At 41.0% G+C, this 21,621-nt stretch overlaps 1 protein-coding gene across 1 annotated transcript; it reads left to right on the top strand.

Moving 5' to 3' along the window:
- Nucleotides 1–119: 119 nt before the first annotated feature.
- On the top strand, nt 120–6,489 carry SLC35E3 (solute carrier family 35 member E3). Its single transcript, XM_027741519.2, has 5 exons — nt 120–587; nt 676–786; nt 2,341–2,499; nt 3,437–3,519; nt 3,987–6,489. The coding sequence occupies exons 1-5, from the start codon at nt 198–200 to the stop codon at nt 4,171–4,173; spliced, it is 930 nt and encodes a 309-aa protein (XP_027597320.1). The 5' UTR covers nt 120–197; the 3' UTR covers nt 4,174–6,489.
- The last annotated feature ends 15,132 nt before the right edge of the window (nt 6,490–21,621 follow it).

Genomic DNA, 21,621 nt, shown 5'->3' with positions numbered 1-21,621 from the left:
ACACAGACGAACAGACGGACACGCCCCCGCACGCGCCCCCCGTCCGTTCCGGGGGCGCTGCCGGCGCTGGCCCCGCGCAGGGCGGGCGGAGCCGCGCGGGGAGGGCGGGGCCACCGGAAGGCGCGAGCCCACGTGTCCCGCGGGGCGGGGGCGGCGGGCCCGGCCGGTTCGCTGGCGGCCGCCGGGCAGCCTCAGTCATGGGGTGGCTGCCGGCGCAGGGCCGGCTGGCGGCGGGGCTGCTGGTGAACCTGGCCGCCTCCATCTGCATCGTCTTCCTGAACAAGTGGCTGTACGTGCGGCTGGGCTTCCCCAACCTCAGCCTCACCCTAGTCCACTTCGCCATTACCTGGCTCGGCCTCTACCTGTGCCAGGCGCTCGGCGCCTTCTCCCCCAAGAGCCTCCAGCCCGCGCAGGTGCTGCCGCTGGCCCTCAGCTTCTGCGGCTTCGTCGTCTTCACCAACCTCTCCCTGCAGAGCAACACCATCGGCACCTACCAGCTGGCCAAGGCCATGACCACGCCGGTCATCGTGGTCATCCAGAGCGTGGCTTACGGCAAGACCTTCCCCCTGCGGATCAAGCTGACCCTGGTGAGGAGGCGGCGGGGCTGAGGGGAGCGGGGAGGGGCGACGCCGAGGGCAACAACCCCGCCTAAAACCCCCCTCTCCACCTCCGCAGGTCCCCATCACGCTGGGCGTCTTCCTCAACTCCTACTACGACGTGAAGTTCAACGTCCTGGGGATAGCATTCGCCACCTTGGGCGTCCTGGTGACCTCCCTCTACCAAGTGGTGGGTATTGGCGGGGGGGGGGAGCGTTGTGGTGGTTGGTCTTCACGATACGGCCCCTTGTTTTGATCGCCTTTCAGTAGCATCCAGCCTTCCAAGAAACCCTCCGTGCTCCGTTTTTTGTTTTTAAAAAACCCACCAAATTTTGATAGTCCATCATAACCCCTGGTAAATTGACGAATTGATCGTCCTTGCTGCTAAAAATTGGGGTCATCTTTAACGTGAGTGTATTTTCAAGGGGTGAAAAGCGGTAAAACTCCTTTTTTTCTAGAGAGAACTGATGTTCTTGCTGAAGTAAGTGTCTTGCATTTGAGCCTTTCCCTAGAAAGGACGTTTTCCAGTCCTTCAGTTAATCCCGTGGTTTACTTGAGCTATTTACATTTTGTCAGCATCCTTTTTCAATTTCGACTATACATAATCTCAGGTGTTTTTGTAGAGGGTGCATTAATACATATGCATGATATACACACAATACAACCTTTCTGGATGATTATGGTTGAAAAAATAGATATGTCCAAGGACTGTCTTAGCCCTTTCTGCTTTAACATTTACTAATATCTCAACCAGCTCATTACTGGCCACGACTGTAAAAGTCTCCCAAATGAGCATCCTCTGTCATGTTGATGTGATAGTCATCCATTTAAGTGTGAATTTCTTTGCAACAGGCATATTGTACCTCCTAAAGAAACGAGGCTCTTTGATCTGTAGTGTGTAAGATGATAAGTAATGGTCTGGTCTCTTGTCCTGTTTTGGGGCAGGAGGAGGAGAGACATGCTATATAATAACTTTAAGTGATGGTGTGTGTACTGGAGAAATGATAGTACTTGGGTGAAATTATTCTGTAATATTAAAAAAAACACCTTAGCAAATTCATATGCTGGAATTCATGTTACCAGTTAATGTGATTTATGAAGTATTAAACATCGTTCTTAAGCATGATATAAAGTCGCATCTTTTTGGCTGTAACATCTATCTTCATAGCCATAGATAAATAATACTTCTTAAAGCATGCTACCTTGAAAATTGAAGTTACAAGTTAGAGTCAATTATAATCAATATTGAAATGAAATCTGTTAAATTTGGAAAACTGGCAAAAGAAAGACGAACGTTTACTGATTTTGTTAGCTTGTATGGGGAAGAAAATAAGCAGAAAGGTGCACAAGCAGATCTCTGCCGTGGCAAAGGTACTCAGCTCCATCACAGACAGGATCTAGAATTTGTGTTGAATATAAAAGGGAGCCGGCATTTTCTTTCTAGTTCTGCTACTTTTTTGTTCTTCCTCAGGCGCAATACTTTACCCCCAGGCAATGGGAAAAAGGAGGTTTAGGCACTCAGGACTTTTTCACTGTCCCTGCATCCTATTTTCTCCTCTTTTGTGCTTGCAAGAGACAAACACACAGGGCCCCCAATTAGGCGAAGGTAATGCTCAGCAATCTGTTTATGTAATATTGTCCACATGAGATTCCCTCTGTGTTAGTAGCCAGTTTGCTTTTGCTCAGGTTTTCAATTTGTGGGGTTTTTTTCCTCATGTTTAACAGTTTTCTCTTTTGGTTTTAGTGGGTAGGTGCTAAGCAGCACGAGTTGCAGGTAAACTCTATGCAGTTGCTGTACTATCAGGCACCAATGTCCTCAGCTATGTTGTTGTTCATCATACCCTTCTTTGAACCAGTCTTCGGAGAAGGGGGAATATTTGGGCCCTGGACGCTTTCTGCTGTGGTAAGGCTTTTATTGACTTCATTTAAATAATTAACACTGATGTAGTTAAACTTGATAGTAAGATATATTTCTATGTGAAACAGATTTTTGTACAACCATTGGCTATGGTGAGATGAGAGGGGCATGTGCAGGAGAAAAGCCCTTTGTTGAGTCTGCCCCACTTCCTCTGAGAGGAGCGAGTCTGTCAATTTATTTATGTCCTTAATTCTTGTTTCTGTTTAGAGGGCATCTGAACAGCAGGAAAATCTGTGAAAATCCAGAAGCTTCCCCTAATGTATTAAATTAAAAATAATGTAAGTGCTCTAGTTCCAGCTCTTACTGTCCACTCAGAGAAAGAGAGAAGCGTGCTCGCTTTTGACATTCTCAGCTCTTCTTCTGCGGAAGGATGTCAATATTGGTTGTTCACTAGAATTAATAGTTTATTTTCACCAAGAAGACTATAATTTCTCTCTGTATCCTGTCCAAAAAAGAGGCAGTGGCATATTCTTACCAATGCTGATCATGCTCCTCAGTGGTGGGTCACTTCTTGTAGCATTGCAGCTTATGAATGGGTTAGCAAGTATTCACAATAATAAAATCAGATATTTTCCTTAAATAGTTTTCATTGTCACCATAAATAAGACTTTGTCTCAAAGGTAAAGAATGCAGCCTCAGTGTGCATGAGCAGCCAGATTTTCCAAATCACTCTTAAATGTTCACCAAGGGTAAAGGAGAAAAGGGCTTGTAGGTCTCTCAGAGTATATTTATGGAGATCATACCCTGAGCTGCTTATACACATCACCAGTGTATGGACTGATTTGAAGCTGTTTCTATTTTTGTTCTTCGTATGTTTTTCTTGCCTGATACTTTGCATTTGAAAGTAAATGAAACTAAATAAATACCTGGGATGTATCTACAAAAGCGGGTCAGATTACTGACTGTGTCCATTAATCCACAGATAATGGTACTGCTGTCTGGAATAATAGCCTTTATGGTAAACTTGTCCATTTACTGGATCATTGGAAATACGTCACCAGTCACGTATCCTTTGTAACATTAGTCATTTCTCCTGTTTCCAGATGAATTGTGTTGGAATTCATTTGGGCTGATTTATTGTGGCAAAATTGTTTGTAACCTGCCTGCTTTATCTTAAAAGATGAAGCTGGAAAAGCATGTTCATGTTTTAGTGTACTTTGTTTCTTTGTTCGAGATTTGTACAGGTAATGGTGGTTCCCTCGCTGACCTTCATACCTGCAAAGAATATTAATCCACACTTTGGCTACTTTGAGGAAGTGTTGGCATGCGAATCAGTTTGAAGTGTACGATGGGTGAAAAGCTTTAGGTGGAGGTTAATACTCACAGGCTGCAGAGATGCAAGAAAATTGCATGAGTTGGAGTCAGCATGGCCATACCATTGTGTGCTTTGGGTGTAACTAATGAAATTTCCAAGTGTTTCTTTTTACAAAAAATAATACTGGAATTTGCTGTTATCCTTAATGGATGTCTAGGTATAACATGTTTGGACATTTCAAGTTCTGCATCACCCTCCTGGGAGGGTGCCTCTTATTTAAGGATCCACTATCTGTTAACCAAGGCCTTGGGATTCTGTGCACGTTGTTCGGCATTTTAGCCTACACACATTTCAAGCTTAGTGAGCAGGAAAGCAGTAAGAGTAAATTGGTCCAGCGTCCATAAAGCAAGAGTTTCTGAATACTGTTGTGAAGGAAAACAAGTATTTAAATATGCATTGATTCTAGAATGCACGAAATTGCCTCAATCATTTAGATCTATGGTTTTAGTTTAATTACCAGGATTGTTATTCTGTAACTAAACCAAAAGAACTGAATTATGTAGAATGCTGGGGGTTTGCCATCTCAGTCCATCCTATCATTTTCATTAAATTAAAACAGTAACTTAAAAGAGAAAAAGGCATACTTCGAATTGCTGTGGAAATTGTACTGAAGTAATTATATTTTTTGCATACCAAATGAGATCATGATGGCTACCGTTATAATACAGAAAGAGAGAAAGAAAAGGAATCCTGTCTCTGTGATCATGCCATTATTGCTGTCATGAAGAAAAACTTGGAGGCACTTTTATGCAGATGTTCTCGTATGTAGTAACGCTTCCTCCTTTTTGTCTGGTAAACAATGAGGAGGAAAACATACTTTGTCCAGTTGTTTTAAAAAAGGCCACCAGAGTCATTCCTATTTCTTGTGTGCTTTCTTATCTATGTTTGGCTTCAACACAGGGATAGATTTTTGGCTGAAGAAAGTAGATAAAATTACAGGTGGAAGGAGACTAGAGGTGAGAGTGGAAAACTTGAAGCCATAGTCCAAGCTATAGAAAAATAGGAAATCAGATCTGAACAGTTCATCTTAATTTTTTCTTTTAGTCTATCAGGACATTCATGAAGTAATTAATGTTTTGGAAAATTTTGTTACTGCATTATAATTTTCTCTGTGCCAAAACCAAGACTTTACATGAGATCTTGTAAATACTTGTGAGCCTAATAAAATCTCTGGTTTTGTGGTAATAACCAATTATTTTGCAGCCCTTGCACACAGACACCCATGCTAAAAAATATTTTGGAGAAATCTTCAGAAAGGTCATTGTTTTTAATGGGTGTGAAGATTGCCCATTTCTCTGTCCTGCCTTCAGCTCCACCTCCTTCACTCCCACATCTTTCCCCAAGAGTTACCTTGGGTAGGATCTGCAGGTTTGTCTGCTGCCACTGTTTTAGGGGAGAGGCACAGGAGGGCTGTCTGGGCAGTGCTGGTTAAGGCAGCCTTTCCTCAACAGACAGTCCTGGGAAACGTATCACAGTGACTGAAGAGCGCGAGGTGGGACCTACTTCTGCTCTAATTCAGAAATGCTTTGAAAATTATTTTGTGACAGTATCAGGCACTGATTTTGACAATGTGGATGGAAGAAACTGAGCTCTGTTCTAGTTAAAAAAGGAAAGAAAAAATAACTGCTTTCAGTAAATCTGGTGAGAACATATGTTTGCTAGATTTGCGGGGTTAGAATGTAATTGCAGTATCTTAATCCTTACTTGTTGGAGTTTGTTTTATCTTCATCTACCTCTAGGAGATTTAAAGAGGGGAATTATGTGAACAAAACCAAGTATTTAAGTTTTGCAGCCACCAGCAGAAATAATATTTAGTTCCTCTAAGTTTTATACAATAGAGATCAGAAGTCTTTATGTAGGAAATAATTCAGCTTTTCTCAAGCTTGTAAATTATTTATTCTGTTCTTGATTTAAGAAAAAGCTATTTCTCTGTGTAACCTAAGTTTACACCATAATACTCTATATCATTTCAGAGTTAAAAATACCTGAATAATTTTACATCTTTACCAACTGTTTCTTGGACATTGTACTGGTCCAAGGATAATTTTTTTATACATTTTTATAGATTTGTATAATTAGTTTAAGAATACAGCCTGGACTACTGAAAGATGTATTCAGGCAGTCAAGCTCTGGATGCATATCCTTCAGTATGTACACTGAGAAAGCTATTTGCATTAATTTGTGCTGTGCACAAGTTCTTCTGAGATGTAGATAGACTGCCAAAACACAGAAAACAACTGAATTAGATGCCTGTTTGACAAATATTTGAGATCAGACTGATGTAAAATGGTAGAATGAACAAAACAGCCATGCCTGGAAATACAAAAGACTCCTTAAGAAGAGGAGCAGATCTGCAAGAGAAAATTAACAGTATCATTAAAAAAGTACATTATAAATAGAATCTGATGTTGGAATGTGGGGGGGTGGGGCTTAAGTGACGTGATTTTTTTCATACCTTCAAGATCTCTCCTTTGAGATTTACCTGTTGTATCTAATAAATAAAGTATCTTGAACTTTGTCATATGGTTCAAAATATTAAATCCAGGAGGCTTGTGTAATTGTGAGATAAATGGATCTTTGTATGTATTGTTTCTTTGGATATATGTGGGGTGGGAATAAATTTTGATCAGTTTACTGATACCTGCTTATTGCAGGAGAAAGAAGTTGTTCTTGTCTTTTTTCTTCTTCAAATTGCATACACTTTTGAGGTCTAGGTGTCTGTAAGACAAAATGGTGCCACATGGATTTCCATCTGTATGAATATTTCATGAAGTTTGAATGTTTTGCACTCGTGGCACAAATGAGGGAAATTTTAAATCCTGAGGTAAAAACTGAAATCTTATAAAAATCACTGATACTTACACGGTGGGAAACTTGCTTATTCTAGTTTTTACTACATCAATTGAATGTGTTTTCCTATTAATTATATGTATTTCAATCAGTTTTGACTTTCCTGAAAGAGAAATCAGAGGCTTGTAATCTTTAGCAATATGTAGTCATCACCCTGTGTATGCTGTTATAATTGGAGCCATACCATACAAACCCTCTTGTTTGCTTTCTGATTTTCATTTTTCATACTCTACATGTCACAAAACTGTGGTAGCAGGATGGGCCTTGCTCCTTTGCCATCCAGTGCTTTGCTGCTTATATTATCATTCTTTATTTTAAAAAGCTACCACTGATGATGTTCCAGTGGAAATGGTGGTGTAGATACCAAGGTGGCATTTAAAACTGAGAGCATATGTAGATGATTCTGTTTAAAATCTGAGCAGCTGGTGGTAAGTTATCTTTGCTAGCCTTGTCCCCAAAAACTCTTTAAAACAACATACACAAGGTTTTCCCATTTTTCCCAAAGGAATAGGAAGTATGCCTTCACTTAAAAGATACTCAGTTCAAAGCTTTGTGTTACCTTTAACTTTGGTAACTCAGCACGTGTTTGACAGATTTTTCATCTGTTTTTGTATGACTTGCTAAGTTCTTGCAGGTTCTGTGTCCGTGCAGGGCACTGTGCCAGGGGAGTTTTCCTGTTGATGCGTGAACAGTCACTCTCTCAGGCTTGAGTCTGAAGTAAAGTGGTTTGCTGCTGTTAGACGTATGAAAAGGAGGTTTGTCTTGCAGGAAGTCTACCTTCGAGACAGAACTGCAATTCAGCAGGACTGTATCCTCTCTCTGTCTCATTTCATGAAATGAGTGCCCAGCGATGGCCTAGGGCTAAAGCAACATTAAAGCCTTGTTTGGACTATGCAGAGTTTTTTATTAAACTCTTTTTAAAATATTAGTCCTAGTGAATGCTGGTCAAATAGTAAGGTAAAAGAGTCATTTTTATAATGTTTTATTATATAAGAGTTTCCGAAGAGTGTTCTGTGACATTTTGGAGTACAGCTAACCCATGTCTAGTTTGTCACATCTTCTGCAAAATCTGTCAAAAGATCATGATGGCTTTTGTAATTGGCTGTATATATTTATACAGTTGGGCTGCTTAGGAGGGCCTGCTCTTGAGCAATATTGTGCTACTAAACACTGGCACACTGCTAAGGTATTTAGCAGTGACTTAAAAGCTGGCCTGAAATTCACCAACCTACTTCGGAAAGTAATAAGAAGGCTCACTCTGATAGGTGAGAGAGCCTTCTATCTTCCTGGATTTTATGTTTCTGCTTTTAATAACAGACTGCAGGTTAAGGGAATTTGAAGAGCAGATCTTAGTGTCCCTCAATTCACTTTTCATATTAAGATTTTTCTCCCAAGATGTCTGTTTTGCTCCCAGTTATGTCTTAACTAGTTTCTAAAAGAAGAAGAGTTTGGATTAAAGACTTGTAGGTGATTGCTTGTGTTATTGTGGTTTTTTCCTCTTAGAATTTTATTTTAGCCTTCAAAACCCAACTTCCCCATTTAATAAGAAAAAAAAAGAAAATAATTTTTAATAAATTAAAGGCAACTATATAGAGTGAAGATATGTTTTGTTTTGCAAAAGAATTTCACTCTTCTAACTTTAAAGATGCAGCTCTTTGTTTTTCTACTATTACAATCAGGCAGATGCAAAGAAGCACCATCTTTCTGCTCCGTACAAATTCCCTCTGTTTCTGTGTGTGCTTTCTCTCTGATCGCAGTCTCAGATTTCCATTTGACAGCGCAGTTGCTGCAAAGGTGATTGGGATGTCAGCTGCATAGGGTTAAGAACATGAAGGAAAAAAATCTATCATCAGGAGCTGATATAATCCTGGATAAACAGAAATCCTGTTCTAAGACACAGAGATGTCTTACCAAATAAATCTGTGTTAAGCACTGGGGACAGGTGTGTGTTTGTGTCCAGGCAGGTATTGCAAAAGAGTGCAAAGCTGAGTTGTTTGAATTCTTGTTGTGCTGTAGTAGTTGACACATTTAGTATAAAATAGATTTTAATAATATAAAAATTGAAAATATAAATGCCATGCAAAAAAAAAAATAGTTGGATTCAGACAGTCTTTGCCAGGCTTGTCTCACAGCTATGGTTAACCTTCCTGAGAGAAGGGAGCTATTGTTCCACCTCCCCTGGCCCAGTGATGCTGGGCTTAGTAAAGGAGGGCTTGTGTTCCTGAAAGCTGGTTTGCTTTTCTTCAGCTGTATCAGTTGGTCCAATGAAAACATATCATCTCTCCCTATGGAGCTTGTCTGGCTAAAGTTACTGTTCCTGCTTTCATCTGACTGACTTAGATCGTTCTCCTGTCTTCCTTGAGTAAGAAGACCTGAGAGTTCTAATGGACCTAATGATTCTGTTCTATGACCCTGGGGAGTACAATGTACTTCATCGCCTCATGTAACAGTCAGCCCTGGTGTGAGGGATCCAGTCCAGTCCAAAGGGGCATAGTTACAACCTGCAGCACAACAAGGACTAAAGAAAGGGGAAATGTGATCCCTTTTTGTTGTTTTAGTTGCAAGGCAGTTTCTAATACTTTCCCATTTTAGTTTTTGTCATTTCCCTAAGTTAGTGCATAAGAAATCTCCCTTTCCTGTTTCAGTCTGCCCTTTATAATTAGGGAATTCTAGAATTGAGACAGAAATTGTATTAGTGCTTATATAAATATGTTGACCTAACCCGGTGTTGCTGGTTTTTACCTAGGGAGCCTTGCCTGCCTTCCACTCCAGAAAAAATTAATTGCTTAAAATACAGGAATCAGGTTAACGTGGATTAAGAGGTAATTTGCCAGCTCAGGAGTTGCATTTGCCTTCGCAGCTGCACTAGCTCAGTACCTAGCAGGCACAATATGCTGCCTTTATAATGGAAAGGCAGGAACAGACATGGGCAGATTAAACATAATGTAATGGAAGTAAATTATGTATTTAGAAGCAAGTACTGGGAACGATCCAAAGGTTGCTTAAGGATTGACATTGCAAAGATAATTTTCTAATCTGTTTGTGGCTTCACTGGAACATTAATACAAGCCATACATTTGAAGACACATGATTATATTTAAGGAGCTCCAAGAAGTCTAGCACGGCTGTGTGGGTAACTAGCACATACAGGATGCATATGCAGGCTAGTAGTGTGTCAGAAAAGAGCAGGATTATTTTTAGAACCACAGGCGGCTGTGTCTCATCCAGGAAGTGCAGGGAGGAGATCTCTGGTTGAAAGACAGCATAAGAATGTAATTTTTAATGACCTTGGCACAGAAAACTGTTGCATTTTTTTACTTTCTTACAAAGCAGAGGCTGAAAAGCAAACTTGTTTATAGGAGATGTGTTGTGATTGGGTGAAGCACATGGAGTAATCATGGATATTGGGACAATAGAATAGAGGTGGTTGTGATTAAAGAAAAAAGTGAGACAATGAGTTAAGAAACAACTGAGAAGAGTATACAGCACACAGACCTTATATTTTAAAACTTCCCTAGATGTATAAGTTTAGATGCTTAACTGCACGATAAGGCAGCTGAATACAGCAGGGCCAGATTTGTCAGTGTGAACTTCTTCCCTTTCAATAGTACTTAATAGAGAATGGCATTGGCTCAGCATTTCCAGAAATGAAGCTGCATAGTTGACAAGTTTGACTTTTTTTTTTTCTTCAACTAAATTTGGTATGCTGTTCAACAAAGAAACAGTCCTTGTTCTGCTTCCTTACTCTGCCCAGAATGTTTTTGATTCTCTTTACTTTCTGGGGGAAAAGAAAATATTTGCACGCTTTTATTTTCTGTTACAGAACTAATGAGTGACTGAAGGGGTTTTGTTTTACAATACACCAAAGTTGCATATTAAATACTTTGATTAAGATCATGTAATTTATCTACATGTGTGCATGTTGATTCCATTCAGGTTTCTGTCTTCGAGCTGAGTGGAAAAAGCCTCTCCAGCTCCTATTATATTAACTGTTGTGAAATTGAGTGCTTTTCTCCAAGGAGTTGAAAGCAATGTTAGGGTCTTCTGGGATCCACAATGGTTTACTTATTAAATGCATTTCTTGTGCTGGTTAGTCAAAAACTGTATTCCTACTTGTTAATCCAGTTGAGAGAAGAAACTGATAGTGGTGGTCATACACCCTTCAGGCAATTATGATACCTTTCTGAAAACACATGATCTCACTTTTCTGAGTGGTAAAGTGGTTCTTCTGGACTTCAGGACTGACAATAACCAGTGCAGTTTGCATCAGGCTTTGTTTGTATAGGTAGAAAAAAGAGAGGGATAGAGATGTAGTAGGTTTGTTTCCCAAACAAAGCCCAAGCAAAGGTTTCCCAAAAAGTCTGTTTGAATTCATGGATAGCTATGTCTCTGTCGGGGAGGGGGGGACACATGTAAACCTTTATTCTGTACCCCTAAACCTACAATCTCATGAGGTCCAGCTGACAGCAGTAGGAATGGACACATGGGAGGCTGGCACTGAGCTGGGATTACTGAGCACCCCACCAAGCTGGTTTTCCAAAACTACATGAAATGTTACAGAACCAGCTGTACTTGGGTGTCATTCAAACCTCATCTTGGATGCCAAAGACAGAAATTAAAATTCAGAAACTTTGGGAAACTAGCAGATTTAGTGAAAGACATGCTCTTAGCACATATTATATGAGATGACAGTGTCGGTGGAATGTCACGTTCCTGCCTCTGATCTCTCTGAACTGTGAGAGTCATATGACCCTCTGCTAGACAGAATAGCCACAACTGGCTATAGAGCAAGTCGATGCCTTCCTGTTGACGAAAACAGGCAAGTTTTCGTGCTGGGACAACGGAGAATAGTGACACCGCACGGCTAGGAACGGGACTGAGGGAAGCAGAGCGGGGCGGGAGGCGCCTCTTTCAATAGTCCCCATGTGACGTCCACACATCCAGCGTCAGAAGGCAGGTTTTGAAGAAGAAGGTTTCACACAAACGAAATGGTTAGAAAGCATCTCAGACATAAGCCTTCAAGGAGTTTCTCAAGCACTCCACAACATATTTATGTGCCTATAAGTGGTCTTGAATTCTCTGGGAGACTGGCTTGCTCTGAGCTGCAGCAGCTTGTTTCCTGCCTCTGCAGCCTCCTGTGGACTAGCAACTCTATTTCCCTTGTCCCCTGTATTAAGGGAAGATCTTTGGAAAGTATATTGTGTGTTTGTCCTATTTTTCAGTGTGCTGTATTTAGCTGAACCAGTCTGTGCTACATCAGGTGGTTTTGCTTCTATGAAGAAGCTTTACTCGTTTGATAGCCTATAGTAATTCACTGGGCGTCATATCATTGGGATATTATTTTTAAAGGCTGGTTAATTTTCTAATCAGTTAGTTGTTCCTAAGCAAGCCAGGATTTAAATATCTTGTAGTTAAGTATTCTCAGTGTTTTTATTGAGTGTAAAAGTAAGATATACAAGTCCCCCGTGTTTGCAGTTTCCTTTTAAAAATGGATGTAAATCAGTGCATGCAAAGATGTCAGAGGAAATTATTTTGTGATGTGATGTCCTTATTGTCTAACGGGATTTCACATTTGCAGGCTAGGAATGATTGAAATGAATCAAACCTCTGCAAAGGCTTTGCTGCAAAAATGGCTTGGCAGGATGGGATTTGAGTAGAAGCCAGAGACACGGAGCTCTAGAGATGCATTGCTAGCATTGAAAACTGAAACCAAAACCTAGTAAAAATGGAAAGTTGATATGCATACATAAAACACAGATAAAACTATAAAGTTTCCTTAGGTCACTGAGGTCATCATTTTGGTCTTGCATAAAATAATCGTATGGCTGCATGGACCTGAAAGACTCTTGGTCTGTGTGCACATTTCCAGTATGTATGACAATACTGCTCCCCAGCTATTTGAGGCTTCTGCTTTTCCAGAGACAGTTGTCCTTTCCTGTCTGTGTCACCTCCAAAGAGGAATGCACGCCCATGCTGTGGTGTCCCTTGGATACAATCCTTGGAGTAACAGTTTAACATGCCAGACTGAGAACTGAGATGTGGGTTGATTTTTTTTTTGTGATCCCTCCAACTTGTGTTGCAAAGGCAGTAAGTTTTGCTAAGAAAGTCCTATCAACAGCAGAAGGGAGTGATGTTTTGAGCTGGAGCAACTTGCTAGAGGTGCTTGATATCTGCACAAGTGGAATGCAGAATACACAGATGACACGTGCTGTCTACAGATTTCAAGACGTACATTTCCAAATCAGCTTTCACAGAAGAGAATGTGTTCAGCTGGAAGTACAGTGCAATAAAAACACGGCCTGCAAATAATTTGCACGGCCTGCAAATTACCATCAGAAGTGTCTTCCTCGGTACAATCAACACAACTCCTCTTGCAAACCTTTCAGCTCCTTTGCAACACAGGAAAAGCTGGGTTGGGCCAGCTAAACTAATTATCAGTGCTAACATGCACTCTTTACTTCTCCCTAAGTAACACCTGAGGGATACTTCTGGGAATTTGGACCCAGTTCTATCACAGGAGATACTGCAGGGGCTTATCAAGCCAGGTGACTGATACCAGAGGTAACATTCAAGGTGTGGTTAGACGATAAGGAAAAGGCCATTCTGCTTTCAGGAGTTATTTCCCCATTGCCATCTCCAATTCTCTGCTTCCAGCTGTGTGTTCCTGCTGCTTTTTTGTTACATCTCACGTGTTCATGATAAAGCAAGGTGACATACTAGCAGCAAATACAAATAAATATCCTGCTCTCGAATCAGCTAAATCTGTGGTCAAAGGAGCCAAAGCCAGTTCAAAGAAATACTTGGTTGGGAATGTACAGCTCCTGTCAAGGCCATTGTTTCAATAGGGCATTAGATGGGCTCAGTACATTCTTTACGTGAGATATTTGATGAGCTCAGCTGCATCACCAAACCATGCAAGGTGGCTGAGGCAATCCAGCACCACAGTTCTTCCAAAAAAGATCTGTCTCACCATCAGCTTGCAGCCATCAGTGAGGAGACAAGGAGGACAACTGAATACCTCTCTTGCAGTGATGTGCTCTGAAATCAACGAAATACAAGCTTCACCTTCAGTAATGCTGAAGCAGATCCCACACATTTTCCCTGCCTACCTGTCTGCTGCCATTCCGGTGATGTCCTGGGCCAGCTGCTATGTAGCTACTCAAGACTACCTCAGGGAACTGATCTGCAGAAAAAAATGCCTTATTTCTCAGGTGTGCCAGATCACTTTATCCACTTTTTACCATAGATGCACAATTGTCTGTGCCAGTATATCAGAACAGGCAGCAAGAGGATTGAAGAGGTGGATGGGATCTCCCTGAAGTAACATGCCAACAACCAAAGAAATGCATGCTGAGTCTTCATTATCTTGCCATTAAACACAACCATTTTAGTGGGGCTGTGCAGCTATGTAAGCCCCACAGCTGGTAGGTTTCTTAGAGCAGTGCAGGTAATGTGGCTGATTAAGGATCAGGGAGAGGGTAAGACAGGCCCAAGTCCTACCTATATCCCAACTCTACCTATATCCCATCTGGTAAGAAAGAGGAAATTAACTCATTCAATGCAGTGGCATCCCCTGCACTGAATGAGTTAAAGATCAAGATTGGCAATTGTCTGCCAAAAACGATGGTCTGTATTCTACCAGACCCTCTTCAGTAAATATGGGGGAAAACAAGTGGTTTTGAGAATCTTTTTGAAACTGTATTTTGGCATGTAAAGACAGAAGATCTGTACTCTCAAATGCCTCACTGCAGTGCATATCTGGGTATGTTTGTGTGAGGCTTATTTTGCTTATGTGAGGAAACTGCAGCCTGTCTCCTGACAGCCAAGTCATAATGCAGCAATATCTTACAGTCCCACAACAGTGGATTTGGGATTTTTCCCTTGTGAGTAGCACTGCATGGTGTGTTTCTCTCAAGGTGTTCTACCATGCTGTGTTCCCTCTGGCCTTGGCTCATACCTGAACAACATGTTGTTAAGATAAATAAGGTGGGTCAGAAGTCAAAGCCCAGTGCCTGCATATCTCTCCAGGTACACAAACAAACGCAGAAGAAATTTCCAAGAGAGATGCACAGACTCAAAGCTACCACAGCTAAAAAATTCTTTTGAAACAACCGGGGTGATCTAAGCTAAGATGCTAAGATGGATCCTGCAAAACCAGCTGAATCAAGGAATACCAAAAAGTCCAGGTACATGCTTTTTCTGGAGGCAAGAGATGACTGAGCTATTAATACCGCAATGGAACCAAACAAAGCACAGAACAGTATTTTGCATGGGTTTGTCATCTGCAGTCAGAGCTTAGTTTGTGTCTTGCTTTTCCAGTGTCATTCGATGGGTTTGTGCAAGTTTTATGCATTAATTCCAAACGCCTTTCTTTGTGTGCTGTAGATGGAAACCCCCCTTTTCTGCACCAGATGGCGCAACCACCAGCGAACCTCCCCTGACAAACCTCCTGCCGAGGCCAGCAGGGTCTGAGTCCCAAGGCTCGGAAACTGCAGTGATGTCTGTCAGATCAGCTAATGGAATCAGGCCAGGTGGCAGAAAAACAAGCTTAGTGGCACACACAGCCTTCAAAAATTCCTAGAGCATTTGGCTTAATACTTCCTCTCCCTCTTTTCAAATATTGCCTTCCTGATAAAGACTGTGAATGTTATCCTGATCTGTATTGCCCGCCAGTACTTAGAAAGAGGTTTCAATTTGTAGAGCAGCTGGGGTGGGGGATTTCCCTTAATGTTCCCGTTTCATATTTAGTAAAAAAAAAAAAAAGTTATTCTGGTAACAAAACCAAGCCATGGACTTGGACAACAACTACCTGTTACTTGTTCAAGTCTCTCTAATTCAGCTGGCTCCATCAGAGTCCTCAGGCTAAAGCATGCCACATACTGGAGAACCACTAACAGCTCGCTTTCAGGTGAAAACTATGAAGAACTAAAACTCTACAATTAAAAAAGAAAAGCAGAGTGGGAAATTTATGAATATTAGAACACTTTAAAAAAGTGCTATATACTTCTTTATTGATCTAATTCTACAAACATTTTCACATGTAATTACCAAAAATCAGGACACAGAAGAGTATTTTCAGAATAGTTTGCAGGCTCTTTGTATAAAACTACTTTTTATATGTCTAGAGAGTGTATATATATGTATATATATACATATATATTAAAATATGTTATGTTATGTTATGTATGGCCAGTCTTCGCGAACGAAGATTTGGGAAAGGTCATTACCTTTTGAGCCTGCGCAGTGGATTATTAAAATATACTGTGGAAATATTAACAACATCTGAAAAGCAGAAATGACATGGAAGAGAGAAGAAAACAAGGAATATGCAAGTACTGCGAAAAAAACATTGTAGGGGGCAAAGGGGAGAAATTCAGAGGTGAATATAAAAAAGAAGCTCAAGACAATGCTGGTCATCCCAACCAGTGTCTGGCACCTGAACTGCAGGATGCTAAAATTCCACTTTCTTAGTGTTTCTTATTGCAGATGTGAGAACGGAAAACGTGAGAGCTTTTTCCTTGACTTGGGGGAAAACATGACGTTTTCCCTTGGTTTCTGTGCCTGTCATGTTCCAGGGTCTTAGCACCCAGCTTGGCACAAGCAGACTAACCATCACTTCTGTTGCAGCAGAACTGCATGCTGTATCTCTGTGGGTCACAAAACTCCTCCCAAGAATACCCAGAATCCCAAGAATACTCACTCCACAGAGAGAACTGTTTCTGTTTTAGTGTCTCTAATGTGTTCCTTACTTACATGACGTTTCATGTTTGTGTTTAAACAAGCACTAATTTACAGGCAGGCAACTGGGCACTGTAAGAAACTTCTCTTGCTTGGCAACAAGTAGTTGCATGTCAACCGTTGGGTGCTGAGGTGACATATGATCAAGATCCACCTGAATCAAGGGAGGGTACATGGATAAAAGAAAAAAGACAGTGAGGGTCTTCAGCAGGATGACTTAGCAAGGTATATCAGTTTATTTCAGGAAGTATATGGATCCATGCCTGATTTTAGGGAGAGATTTAATCTCAAGGAGACCCTTCTCAGCAAACCCACTTCCCAAGTGGGCTTCAGAATATACACTCAAGTTTGATAACTTAGCCCTGTTTGTGATGGCAATGAACTCCTGGAGGGAAACTACTCAAATCAACCTTGATGGTTTCAAGTCCAGGCTACCCCAGACACTAGTAATGCCTCTAATAAATGTTCCAAACTATTTGTCTAGCTACTAGCATTGTTGTCTAACTGCATGTTCTGCTAAAGTTGTATGCTTAAAGTTTTACTGACAAAGCTATGCTCTCAAACAGAAAAGAGCCAGCAGAAAGGTGACTTATAATTCATCAGTAAAATCAATTGTATTAGCAAAAGGAGAGTGCTGAGGCTTTTCTGAGGAATGGATGGTTCATTCTGTGTCAAGTAAAATCATACACCAGTCACTAAGGCTGCATCAACCAAACTTTACATTGTGGAGCAGGCAACAAGAAGGTGTGCAAAGGAGGATGTTGTAGAGACTTCGCGATCCAAACTAAAGCATGTATTCCTTGTATAACAGGCAGCTAGAAAGCAACTATGGAAACGTGGGGGAGATGTGGGCAAATGGGCTAGCAAGGGTGGGACAATTCTGGGAGATACATGATCAGGTACACAGAATGGGACTGAATTAAGAAGCTGTTTGTGCAATAAAATGCCCTTCTGGGTTTTGTTGTTAGAAACAAACAGTTCAAGTAACAGCCAGACAGTTAAAATAATTTTTTGTCTTCCCTTGCTTTAACCCAGACTGCAGCCTGACGTGAATAGTTCCTCAGGCCTGACCTCATCATCAGCTGCAGTTCTGTCCATACATGGCACCCCAAACAGACTGGATTTGAACTGCATGCTATGTTTGCTCTCAGCTTCTCCTAGATTTAGGTTGTCCCTGAATACATTTCAGTTTTAGACTGAAAGATACCTCAGTCTTTCACATGAGTCCTGTTAGCCTGTGCACACCCCACACACCCTTCTGGGCCGCTCCCTTAAACAGAAATGTGTTTTGTGCTGGACTGAACGGCACATTTGTATGACAAATGAGCACTGGATTAAAAGAACAATTCTAAACTGAAGTGGCATCATCGTAGTCTGGCTAAATAAGGCAGATGAGCATGGTTATACTGAGTCTTTTTCTGATCTAGTTACATGCAATCAAGTACTAGGGAAGGAGATATCACTGGATTATTTAACTTTCACAGCTACAGTTTAGTAAAACAGGAGATGGTCACAATCTAATGACATATTTCATCCCTGCCTAACAAGAAAAGCATGCTTTTTCATTCAGTGATATGCCTAACAAAACCTGTTTGAGAGTTAGAAGTATTTTCCTGAGATTTTTCCCTTTCAGTTCTTCAGAATCATTCCATAAGCTTCTTTAAAAGTGAGGACTAAACAGAAAACTAGAGGAGGGGAAAAACACCTAAACTTTTCATTCTGTTTTAGATAATGAGCAGAAATTCAAAATAATTGGTTTATGTTCTTGCTAGTTGGCCTCCCTTCAGAAGGCTATTGTTTTGTTTAATTGTGCTTGTGGCTGACTGAGCTGCTACTAAATAGGAATCAGATTTGGGCAGACTACCAGTGTCTCCCAGGTGGATGAAGGAATAAGTACGGCAACTAAACAAAGGCAGAAGAGCTGCTGTCTTCTGATGTGGGATTGTTCTAGCTCCAGATGGTTTTGAAGCAGCTGTAGTTAACATGCTCAAGAGTAGACACACCTGAACTGAGTGCCTGTGGGAGGGGGGTAAGAAAGAGCTCATGAGCAGCTGCTAGAAAAACATTTTGTTTCAGACCATCTTTTCCAGTCCACCTGAAGTAATTTTACATTTTTCAAAATAAAAGGTTGCTCTGAAGTTATGGAAATGTAGGAAACTGCCGATCTCACATGCAAAGCTCCCACATGGTACATGAGACTGTTCTGTGCAGGGACAGGAGTTGGACATTGATGATCCTTTTGGGTCCCTTCCAACTCAGAATATTCTGTGATTCTTTGATGAAACACTGCAGGTAGTTGAGCCCAGGGTGTGCACACAGGTGAAGCTGCAGAATGCCTGCTGTGCCACCCAGTCTGAAGAGTCGCTGGGGTTGTTGGGAAGGGCAGTGCAGCCATGGGCAGCTCAAATACACGGCTCCTGCACACCAGAAAAACACAAGTTGAACAGCAAAGTAGAGCTTGGTGTTCCCTGTTAAACAGCTGCAATAGCATCGCTTGTGGTCTTTGGGTTCCCACTGCTGCTGTGAGCTTTGCTCTTGATTCCTGTCATTACTCTGTCTTCAGATTTGCCCCCAGGAAGGCTGCATTCCCTTTTCATTTAGTAGATTTTGGGTAGCATTTATAGTAAGAAGTTTCTGGTACTGACAGACCTCTCCACTGGGATAGGTATTAGCTTATAATTTCCCTGCATTGAATTTGTGATTACTGTCCTGAGGATTTCTTATCAATGTGCTTTTTCTTACACAACAAAGCAGAAAGCAAACAACAAAATTCTCTCTCCTGTACTTGTACAGAATTGTATTGGCCCACTGTCTGGCACATGGGGTCACAGCTGCAGCAGGCAGGCCTAGCAGAAAGTCCCATTAAGCCACACGTGCCCCAGCTGTGTTTCAGCATCCTCGTTCCTACGGCCTTTCATGTTGAGGTGCCTGACAATCTGTGGCACATAACTGATCACAGCTTTATGTCATACTAATAGAGATTGTGTCTAAGGCTTCAGAAAGGATACATCAACACAGTGTAAGGCCCCAGAGGCTTGCTTTGAATTTTTTTTTTATTTTTTTTTTGTGTATGTGTCTGGGAGCAGTTCATAGACAGCACATGAGATTAACCTATCTGATAGCCAAGGAGCAGCAAACTGCTTGGAGGTGAGCCCTGACAAACCCTGGCCACATATGCCTCTGATCAGCATCTGGCAAGGACCATTTTGTGTATGTGCTGGATGCTTAAGAGACAGCTGCCAGTAAAGGGTAAGTAGGACATGTTGGGGAAAAAAAAAAAGAATTACAGTGAGGAACAAGAATCTGAAATCGAATATTTAACAGTCCATCCACTCACCTGAGTTGGACACCCCTGCAGCACAGAGACCCTTCTTGAGTGGGTCTTTCCTCTGGCATATGACCCTATAGGTAGACCAGATCCATCTCAGAAAGTAATTTAGCTTGCAAGCATTTAACAGTGAAATGTCTACAGTTAGAATCTGAATTTATATTAAAAAGGGTGTCACGTTAGTTAACCACAATGTAAAGTGATGATCTCCGGTTAAGGCAGCTGGGCTACATCTGCTCCAGATATTTTCTGTGGCATTGTAAGTAAAATACACAGGTGGGCCTTGCTGTAGTGATTTCTCCTTTTCTTTTTACAACTTCAAATATTGAGGAAGTCAGCTCTCATAACTATACAAGCTTATTACTCGCCCTTCAAGTACTTGTTCTGAATTATCAAGCACAAGAAAATAATTATGCATGTTGATGACACAGCATGTACTGTACGAGTAGCAAACAGAAGTGTTGCAGCACTGCATGTCAGAAAATATCCCCCTCTCTTCCCAAGCAAGCACAGACAGCATATTTTACCTACCTGCAGCCTCCCCTTACTTGAGATTAGTCTGTTGGAGAAAAGAGAGAATACTGTCCTTGAAGACTGATAAAAATTCTAGGCAGAAATTGTTGGATTTTCTTATAGTTAGCAGTTAATGAATCAGTAAGGCAAGCTATTATTTAAATAATTCCAGTTTAATCTGAAAGTCATTGGTCACAAGATGCCCACTGGTAGAGAAGTGGAAAAAGAAAGTCATAGATACCAGTTTGATAAGTCTTGGACTGTAGAAAATTTATTCCTAATTTTAAAAAGCTCCTTAATTTTCCACACAGCCTTAGCAAAATTGCAGTGTGCTGAAGACAAGGAACAATAATGTGATAGCTATGTAAACACTCTGGATTTGTTTTGCTTCCGTCCAGTAAAATGCATTTTGCATAAGAATTAAATAGTTCTCATGCCACATGAGAACAAGATTGAGCATTGGTAATACAGCTGGTTCAGTATTATATCAATTGAATGTAGCCATTTGATTCCATCCTCTTGTATTTTTGTGTAGACAGAATTTTCTCCTACCGATGAAGTTAGCTAGCTAAGGATCTCAGGAATTGGGATGCTGAGTGGAAAGGAGAAGATATCTGACTTTGCCTGATGAAGGACATTCCACTTCAAATAGATTTCTGTTTGCCTTGAAATCCCGGTACTAACAGGAGGTGAGCATGCTTTGCAAAATTCTGGCAGCTTCTCAGCTGTCCCTCACTAGCTTTATGCTCTAGAACGATAACAAAGTCATCTCGAAAATCCATCATCACACAAATATCTAGATTTAAACCGTTGCTGGAATTTTTACAAGGTGCTATGGTTGCTGAGAATCTGTATTTGGCTAGCAGACAAGTCCAGGCAGTTATCCACTCACTACTTGTTTGGACAAGTTAGTTGTCATGGAAAACTAGCATTACACTCCCTCTGCTCTACCGTATCTTTAAACACTGTCTACAGCTCTGATGTTCTCTAACAAATCTTTTCACTCTTCAAAAATAATTTTAAAATTTCACTATGGACAAAGAAAAAACCTGAGAATTAGAAAAGGCAGTCAGATTAAAAACTAACCAGTTCTGCTTCAAGTGTAGCAACTACTAAGTCCCTATGAAAGTAACATACTTCCAAATACCCTACATTTAAAAGATACACAAAATTATAGAATGAGAGATGACAAGAATATAGGACAACAGCATCCAATTCTCTTTGTATGTAAAGTTTTCTCCTCATTTCATCTCTTAAATATCAGTGACAAAACAACTTAGAAGACACAAACGACCACTGCAAATCAAAACGGTATCCAAAGGCGTGGTTACCTATTGGCCAGGCAACCAACACTTGTACTACT

This window comes from Pipra filicauda, unplaced genomic scaffold, assembly GCF_003945595.2.
Source record: "Pipra filicauda isolate LSUMZ 115617 unplaced genomic scaffold, ASM394559v2 scaffold93_size3172892_pilon, whole genome shotgun sequence".
NCBI lineage: Eukaryota > Metazoa > Chordata > Aves > Passeriformes > Pipridae > Pipra > Pipra filicauda.
The sequence above is the reverse complement of the archived record's forward strand: the minus strand, read 5'-3'. Positions and strand labels throughout refer to the sequence as shown.

Bases quoted from the DNA above. Each gene is read 5' to 3' on its own strand.
- SLC35E3 (XM_027741519.2), top strand. From the start codon at position 198: ATGGGGTGGCTGCCGGCGCAGGGCCGGCTGGCGGCGGGGCTGCTGGTG. The intron at 588-675 runs GTGAGGAGGCGG...CCACCTCCGCAG, and splicing joins TGCGGATCAAGCTGACCCTG to GTCCCCATCACGCTGGGCGT. The intron at 787-2,340 runs GTGGGTATTGGC...TTTTGGTTTTAG, and splicing joins TGACCTCCCTCTACCAAGTG to TGGGTAGGTGCTAAGCAGCA.